The following is an 8,624-nucleotide window of genomic DNA, read 5'->3' as shown; positions in this document are numbered from 1 at the left end:
GGTGCAACGACTTGCTTTTCGTTTCTTTTTTTTTTTTTTTTTCAAATATCGTCGACTAGGATTCACCTACGGCACTATACTCAAAAGCCAACATTCCATTACTTAAGATGAGGTGTAAAGCAAAAAGATTGAAATTTTTATATATGATTAATAATGGCTTATTGCAGATAGATAAAACAGCCTGTTCCTGACCGAGTCGAGAATTACTCGGAACAAACACAGTCGCGCACTTCATCAGCTCATTCTTTCCACAAACCATTAGTGACTGGAACCTTCTTTCGGAGAAAGCTGTGGTATGCCAATCACTTGAAGCTTTTTCTTCTTATATAGCATCTTGCAAAATGTGAAATAAAATGTTGTTTTTTTGTATGGTTTTTCCGCCAACGCATTATAGCGCATGACGGATCTAATTTTTTTTATCTTTCATTGTCAAAGCATTTTTGTGATTATTGGTGATATCTTTTATAGTACCTTTTCAAGTGTGTGCTGCTCTTGTTGTTGTTATTTTCTTTGTACACTTGTATACCCACCCTATCATAGTCTCAATAGAGACTGATAGTATTTTGAAATAAATAAAATTAGGGCAACAAAACAGATCTGGGCAACGTTTCGCCCGTAATGTCATCTCCTTGCAGACCCCCCCCCCCCCCCCCCCCCCCCGGCCAGCCAATTGTAATTGATTGATTGACATATTTATTTTGACACAGATGTTAAGGCGGTAAGGACAAAGGGTTATTGAAATCCCCCGACGAGGTGATTTGTATAAAAAAAAAAATAGCCTCGCTGAAGCGACGGCAACGACAGAAAGCGATTTAAATCACCTGACGAGGTGTAAACTTTGCGTCAGAAAATAGCCTGACCAAAGCAACAGCAATGACAAATTCACCGGGAAGATTAACTGTTCGCCATACGGAACGTGGCAAGCGATGGAACAAGACGTGAAGCAATTATGAGCCACGGCTGTGCCGGTGCCCTGGTCGTGTCCGCGGTCATTGCTGTAGCTTTGGTTGCTCTGTACGCACCCGGCGGAAATGTATGAGTGAACCAGTCTTTACAGTTTTGTAAGGTGAGCCTACACAGAAAACGGCTCACAGATGCCTGAAAGTTGAAACACATAACTGCTATTGTAAAGAGAATCCCAGAACGCCAACTTTGATGGTGTTGCTAATGAGGATGCAACGATTACAATCTCCTACCGTATATTTTGCAGAAAACATGCATTCAACTCGTTGTTCGCGACTGTTTATAACTATCTGCAGCCAATGCTACAAGCACGAGGTCACTGCTTTGAAACGTTCTTCCGCAGAATGAGCTCTAGCGCGAGAAATGCACGTCTCGAAGCCTGGACCCTGTACCAGCTCGCGCTTGTAGCTTTGGTTGGAGTTGGATGCTGAACCGAAATCTGGATTCCCCAAAACATGCGGCAAAAGCGTGAAACAGGATGCTACAAACACCAAAACATCCCTCATACAGCGATATCTCGAACGGATGACCGTATTTTTCAAAAAAAGAGGCGCATTTGGCAGGAATGTTGACGTCATGTTTCTCCGAGAAGGAGGGGAAACGGCCTCCCGTCTTCTCCGCCTCGCGGCCTTGAGGGAGCGAAGCGAAGAGAGGGGGAAATTAGGTATCTTGACGGTCACGCGCCTCGTCGGCCTGGTTCAATCTCGACTTGTTTTTCCAAAAATTCGGCCGTCCATTTGAGATATTGCCTTCCTAGTAGTGTTGTAGGGATTGTAGCGTCCCGCCTACGTCTCCTGCATTGTTTTTTTTTGAAATCCAAATTTCGGTTTATCATCCCTTTGAGGAAGATAACAGACATTGGGGCAAATAGGGGCCCGGCCGACATAGGTAGGAACCGCCACCGTAAGGCCTCGCCGATAATAGCAGTGCTGGGTAAAGTAGATCTAAAAATACTTCAAGTAAAGTACAAAGTAAATGGGAGGTGATGCACTTCAAGTGAAGTTGCAAGTACACTGGGTGTAATGCACTTGAAGTAAAGTACTATAAATAAGATGTACTTTCAAAGTAAAGTACAAGTATTTTTAACGCAATCTTTCATGATGCCCTTTCATTCCCCTGTACAGGGATGTTTTAACTGGTATGCATTGCCCCAGGGGTAGTCAAGGATGCATGACCCATTTAAAAAAACATAAAAAAGAAAACGGCGGCGAATATTCCATAAAGTCAAGTGGCCACAGAGTAGTTATATTCAAAAACAGCACCAAATTCAGAAGTCCCCCCGACTTCTAATACTGACTTGATTGCACCCAAGGCCCAAGGGGGTTACATGTACTAGGAGAGAGCATGATGTAAAAGAAAACAAATATGTATTATTGAATTTACTAAAGGATAAATGTTTGTTTATTTTATTACTTTAGGTTTATTCAAAATTACTGTTCCAATTTGATTTTTTTTTTTTCGTATTCTAGAGTTACAATTTCGTGATAATGGATTTGAGTATTTTCCTCCCATTAAGTTGTTATGTAGCCACAGGGGTTTATAGTCCGCTCAGTGATAGTGTCACTTTGTTTCAAGAAGTACACTTTCCCCAGCGTTCCCTCCAATGCACTTCTAAGTAATTCAAGGCAAAGTCCTTTTCAGGCCTCCCCCCCCCCCCCCCCCCCCCCCGCTCCCCCCCTCCCCCGAACCACCCCACGTTACCCTCGGTTTCTGCATTTTTCTTTTTTTTTTTTTTTCTTAAAAAAATAATATCTATTGTAATATAACCTATATCTTCCAACAATCTTTCCTCTTTTCCTTTCTTTTTTTATTTTATTCACTAAGGTAATATGTATATTAGTTCGTTCAATCTCTTACGTGCATCCGTTTATAGGGAGTATTCGCTGGATGCCATATTTGTGGGTGCTGTTTACAGCGCATGCTCAGAACGAGCTCACATTAATAGGCTGCTAAGACCGGCACTCTTGATGGTGCGGAATGCACGCTTCAAAAGAACTGCGGAAACTCGCCATCAGCACGCGCTCAGCATTCGCGCACACAGCTATGGCCGCCAGTGAATACTCCTATATATATATATATATATATATATATATATATATATATATATATATATATACAGGGTGTTTTTTTTTTAAGCTTAACAGATTTGTTTAAAAAAAGCCGTGAAAGTTACACTTATGCCGCTTGTGGAGGTAAGTTATACAGCCAGGGGGACATATTATAGGGGGCTAATCGTAACAATCAGTCGACTAATTAACTAAAGTTTGTTAATTAACTTTTTAATTAATGAAAATAGACACATAGTTCCAATCACAAACTTGCTCAGCGTCATCGAAAACCACTAAATCGATCATTTTTAGAAAGACTTTGAGCGCGTGAGAAGCGTAGTAGTGTATTAAAGTTACCATTCGTGGAGCAGGTACAAAGCTAGCGGTTGCGATAAGGCGCCCGCGCGATTTTTCCGTCTCTTATCTAGCCCCAGCCTTGTACCTGCTCCACGAGTAGTAACTTTAGTACAATACTACGCTTTTCACGCGCCGAAAGTCTTTCTGAAAATGACTGATTTGGTGGTTTTCGGTGACGCTGAGCAAGTTTCTAATTAAAACTACATGTCCATTTTCATTAATTAAAAAGTTAATTAACGATTTTTAATTAATTAGATGACTGATCGTTACGATAAGCCCCCTATAATATGTCCCCCTTGAGGGTATAACTCACCTACACAAGCGGCATAAGTGTAACTTTCACGGCTTTTTTTTAAACAAATCTGTTAAAAAGAAACAAAAAACACCCGGTATATATATATCTTGCTTGGAAGGAATGATTGCAAATTTATTAGTTTAATGAATATATCTTCCCCCATCTTCACAAAAACATTATTATCAAGACACATTTCTTTTCATTTTTTTTTTTTTTTTTTCCTAAAATGCCGAGAGGAAGGTTTAGGCTACGGGACTAGTTCGCGCCTCCCTACCTAAGTATTGATGGGTCTTGCATGCGTGCAAATCTTTTAAATATATCTCTACTAGGAAGCCAGGGTTAGGAACTGGTCCATACCCTCCTGACATTAAAAAGGATCTTCCTTGGGCATGCATATTTTGAAAGCTTACTGGATGTTCGAGGCTGCGGATTTTTCTTTCTTTCTTGCGTGCAGTTTGGTATGTTACTTTCTAGAAAAACAGGAGCTTGTTGATGTTTCCGTCTCCTCCGGCATTGAAAGGTTTTTCCTTTGGGCATGCCTTTGGTCTCACCGGTATGTCCTTTTCAGGACTTTGTTTTTAACCAACCCAAAATAAGATTTTTTTTTCCCTCGAGTTTTCCTTTTCGTTTTCTTCTGTTCGTGTTGATGTTGTTTTCTGTATTATATTTGTTAAAATATGATGCTTTATGATTGTTAAAGAATAATCGGTTTATGTTATGATAATATATTTGTTCCTTTCTTTTTATTTTCTATATTTGGAATCCCTCTCTCCAAGTGTTTTCTTTATTTTTCCTCGTTTTTTAAATTTCCAGCGTTTTTTTCCACCTTCGAGATTAAATGAAATAATTTTTGTATTCAGGTTGGTAATATTCAATAAGTTAGCTTGTTTTCTTAGATTCGGACAAGTTAAAAAGTAATGCTCTATATCATTGCATTGCATACAACAGAAACACGTGTTGCGGTTCTTGCGCCGCCCCACCCCCTCCCCCCCCTCCCCCCCTCCCCCCCCCAACAAAGTTGAGCCCCCCCCCCCCCCCCTCCCCCCCTTTTCGGAGGGCATTTTGACATGGGTGGACCCCCCGGTGCACACGAAAGAATGGAAGAATAGTATCCTTACAAATTTTCCGCACGACCCCCCCCCCCCCAAAAAAAACAAAAACAAAAAAAAAACAAAAAAAAACGGTGTTTTGGATCCGCCCCTAAACGCAGATAGTCGAGAAAAAAAAAAACATATTGGGCAGGAGATTGAATTATAGGGGGCGCTTTATCGAGCTTGTTGTTAAAGTCCCTTGATGTTTCAAAAGTAGCGCAAGCTGAGTCGATGCACGAGGCACGTGCAACGTGCAGCCCTTGGGAAGATCATGGCGGCACAGCGCAGCACTGAGCAACGTTGATAGATTTCAGACGCCATGTTCTTCCCAGAAGTGGCGCGCGGCACGTGTCTCGAGCATTTCCACCACAATAAATGGCGCCATTTTTCCCAGGATAGAGGAGCTTTACTTGTTGTCCCCACAGCCGGGTATTTAATAACACACCATAACAAAGACATTGAACCCCGCCTAGCACGTTCTGGGCGCGAGCGCTTTGCTCTGACCAGTGCTTTGGTTGCACGAGGTGCGCCCTTCGAAACGTCATCTTCGATATCTCTCCTCAAAAACCAACAAGAAAATGCAGTTTGTTGTCTCCAGAGCTGAAGCTTTCCGCTAGAGGCGTGACTGTTTGACCTCCTCCCCGATCCCGCCCGCTGGAACTTGCATATGTGCGTACGAAAATATTCGAATGAGTGCCCCAAATCCGATAAGATTAGTGCCCACAACTTGCACAACCTATTATTTCAGCTCCGCTTACAAAAGAAAAAAAAAAAAAAAAAAGAATGTTGTTGTGTATATTTTTAGAAATAAAATTGCTCTCCCTGTTCGGCACCCTGCCTCCCCTCCTCCCCAACACAGACACACACACGCGCGCACGTGCGTGCGTGCGTGTGTGCGTGTGTCTGTCTGTGTGTGTGTCGCTCCTGAAAAAAAAAGTTTCATTTGGTCGGTTGATTTTGCGAGTATATACACCCGAGGTTCACGTGCTCTACGAATACCATGCAAGATAAATGCTTGAAGACTTTCGAATAATAATAAAGTCGTACATAAAAACAAAGACCGTTTGTTGGCGGGCAGGATATTACATACGTATACTTCACATAAAGCAGAAATCGAAGTCGGCAGGGTCGGGCGGAATCGGGGGCGGTACGTCCGGGATCTGCACGCCCTCGGTCTCCAGGAGTCTCAGCTTGATTTCCATGTCCAGAAGGACGCCCAGGTCCCCACGAGCCTCGATGCTATCCACATCGTGGCCCAAAAGCGCGTTCAGCCCGTCCACCCAACGATGCAGCACCCTGACGCTCGGCGCCACTAAATTCAGCGGCGTTTCGCCGTTGCACGGCACCACCGAAAACGCCACGTCTATCACCCCCCTGTTGGATCTCCCTTGCGCCTGCGGACAGTGGATCCCCGTGTTGACAGCCTCGATATCCGCAACCACGATTTTCTGGGTCAGGTCTTCGATGGCAGCGTACTCGCAGCTGGCGCCGCAGTCTCCGTAGTGAAGAGTTTTTCCGTTTGGGGACAGCTTGACGTAAACGTAGCGATCTTTGACGCGCTGACCCTTGGCGTTGTACTTTGGGAATCTGGCTCCCTCGGCAAGAACGTTGATGCGGTTCGATTTGACGAGCTCCATCATGTCGTCCTTGAGAGAGTCGCGAAGCTCCTTCACGGCCGTCGACTGGCTCTCGAACGCTTTCCTCTCGGCGCTTTCTCGGTGCAACTGGTTCATAATCTCGGAGTATGGCAAAGATGAAAAGGTCGCGCGGAAGGCATCGATATTGATGCATCGGGGGTTCAAGCTCAGAGCACGAACAATCTGTTCATTAACAATGCTGAAGACCTTGTGGATGTCCTCCGTCGTTGCCCTCATCTCGCGCCATGTCTTGAAGACGAGCACCATGCAGACGCTAAAGAGTTCCTCGAAGAAGCGGTCGTGTGAATAGAACATCAGATAGAAAGTTCCTTGATCCGAAATTGGTTCTCCTATCCTGAATATCCGACACAGGAGTTCGGAGAGCATGATGCTGCTTTGAGTAAGGGGGCACCGATGCTGAGGAGAACAGCACACGTTCTCTTGGACCACCCTAGTGAAACTCGCGCTGTGGTTCTCCGCAAAATAACAGAGGTTTTCAAAGGCAAATTTCCCAGTTGGGTACATAAAATCCTTGAGCGGAGCAGCCACGTGCCGGAAACCCAGTGCCGTGTACTCTGCCGAAAAACGACGAGATCCTCGTTGTTTCAAGTCGAGTTCCTCGGGGTTGATGCAGAACCCGAATTTCAAAAGCAGTTGCAGTTTCTCCGTTAGAACCGGGTTCGAGATGTCCAGCGTGGCTGTTCGTTTTTCTTCGTACGTGTTTAGCAGCAGGCTTTGAAGCATATACAAGACTTGCGCAAGCTCGACGTCCACATTCCCTTTCTTCGTCAGACTCTTCCATATGGAGACCTTCATATTCAACCGCAAAATGGCGTCTTCAATCTGGAGCTGCTGACTCCGATTGCCTTTCACGAAGAGGGTGTTGAGAAGCACCACGCTGTTCTTCAACATGGAAATAGAACCCTCAACTATAAAATGCACGTATCTGTCCCACGGCAGTCCAGTGAAAACAATTTCGTACGCGTAAGGGCTGCTGTTGACCACAGACTCGAGCACACTCAGGCATACCTCCATCGTCAGGGCGTTTAAAGCACCGAGCGAATTAGTCTCTTTCAGGATTCGATTGAGACATTTTTCCGACAGAAAGTCCCAAGAGATCAGGTTGTGTTCCATCAGTTCCTGGAGGCACTGCAGCACCTTGCAGAGAAGGCGTCCCTTGTAGAGGCCGCCCTCCAGAGCGCTCAAGAGTAGCTTGTGGCCATTGTTGCTGATGAAGTCGACCGCGAATACGGGATCCGACGTGTGACCGAGTAACACGTTCAGTGCAACCATTTTCTCGTCCAGAGAGGCGAAATTGAGCTTGTCAATGATCTCTTTGCATACCACGGCAGGGCTTCGAACTAGCTGCAGGAGATCTCCCTTCCGTATTGTCTGCTTGTTTTCCTCGCAAATGTAGCCGGTCTTACCTCCTGCAAATGCCAGCGCGTAGTGCTCGGGCATGGCGAGTCCTCCTCGCTGACACAAGTCGGCCACAGTATCCCGAAGCGGACAAGTGAGGTCAAGGGTGGTGAGTTGATCCCCTTTGCTCGTCTTGACGCCCACTTTGACGGCCACGACTTCCTTGGATTCCGACATCGTTGTAAACTTCAGAACACCCAGAGAACGAAGGCATCCCCCAAGCCAGATAAGTTCGGTTTGAGTCACCGCAGCGAGAGGAAGCAAGCAGTGAGCTGACTACACCCGACAGCTACCGAGAAAGATAAGCCGACCGGACTTCGGTCCTCCTATATCAGGTATCGCGTAAGCACGCAGTTCTAAGTTCCGACCTTCAATCGCTGTGTCGTGCCAAAAAGAAAACATTCGCACAAAAACGGGAAATTTTATTCACGCATGTGTACATATACTTTGAGGGTCAGTTAATCAAACCCATTTCAAAGATATCGCTCAAATTAGCTTTCCATGCTATGACACTGCAATTTACTATGAAAGTGGAGTCTATAGTGGTGGACTTGTCTTGTGAAACTATCAAATGGAAAACTTTCCTAAATCAGGAGTTACAAATAAAAAAACTGAATTTTTCTGATGGCTGATAATGGAGTCAAACTTCCTGAAAAATCAAACTGGCAACAACAAAACAAAAGCAAAAAAAAAAAAAAAACTTTTTATTAGGACGAAATTTTTGTTTGAACAAAACCATAAGTGATGGCAAATAAAATCGTTTTGTAGAGAATTAAAAGCACTAAAAAACGCGAAGGACTACTAGAAAAACAGC

The 8,624-nt window shown here is 44.4% G+C and overlaps 1 protein-coding gene across 1 annotated transcript; it reads right to left on the bottom strand.

The window, feature by feature from the left end:
• Positions 1-5,802: 5,802 nt before the first annotated feature.
• LOC8034028 (engulfment and cell motility protein 1-like) lies at positions 5,803-8,107 on the bottom strand. The gene has a single exon (XM_002407397.5). The coding sequence runs from the start codon at positions 7,985-7,987 to the stop codon at positions 5,852-5,854; it is 2,136 nt and encodes a 711-aa protein (XP_002407441.4). The 5' UTR covers positions 7,988-8,107; the 3' UTR covers positions 5,803-5,851.
• Between the last annotated feature and the right edge of the window lie 517 nt (positions 8,108-8,624).

This window comes from Ixodes scapularis, unplaced genomic scaffold (genome assembly GCF_016920785.2).
Source record: "Ixodes scapularis isolate PalLabHiFi unplaced genomic scaffold, ASM1692078v2 PGA_scaffold2__306_contigs__length_199485367, whole genome shotgun sequence".
NCBI lineage: Eukaryota > Metazoa > Arthropoda > Arachnida > Ixodida > Ixodidae > Ixodes > Ixodes scapularis.
The sequence above is the reverse complement of the archived record's forward strand: the minus strand, read 5'-3'. Positions and strand labels throughout refer to the sequence as shown.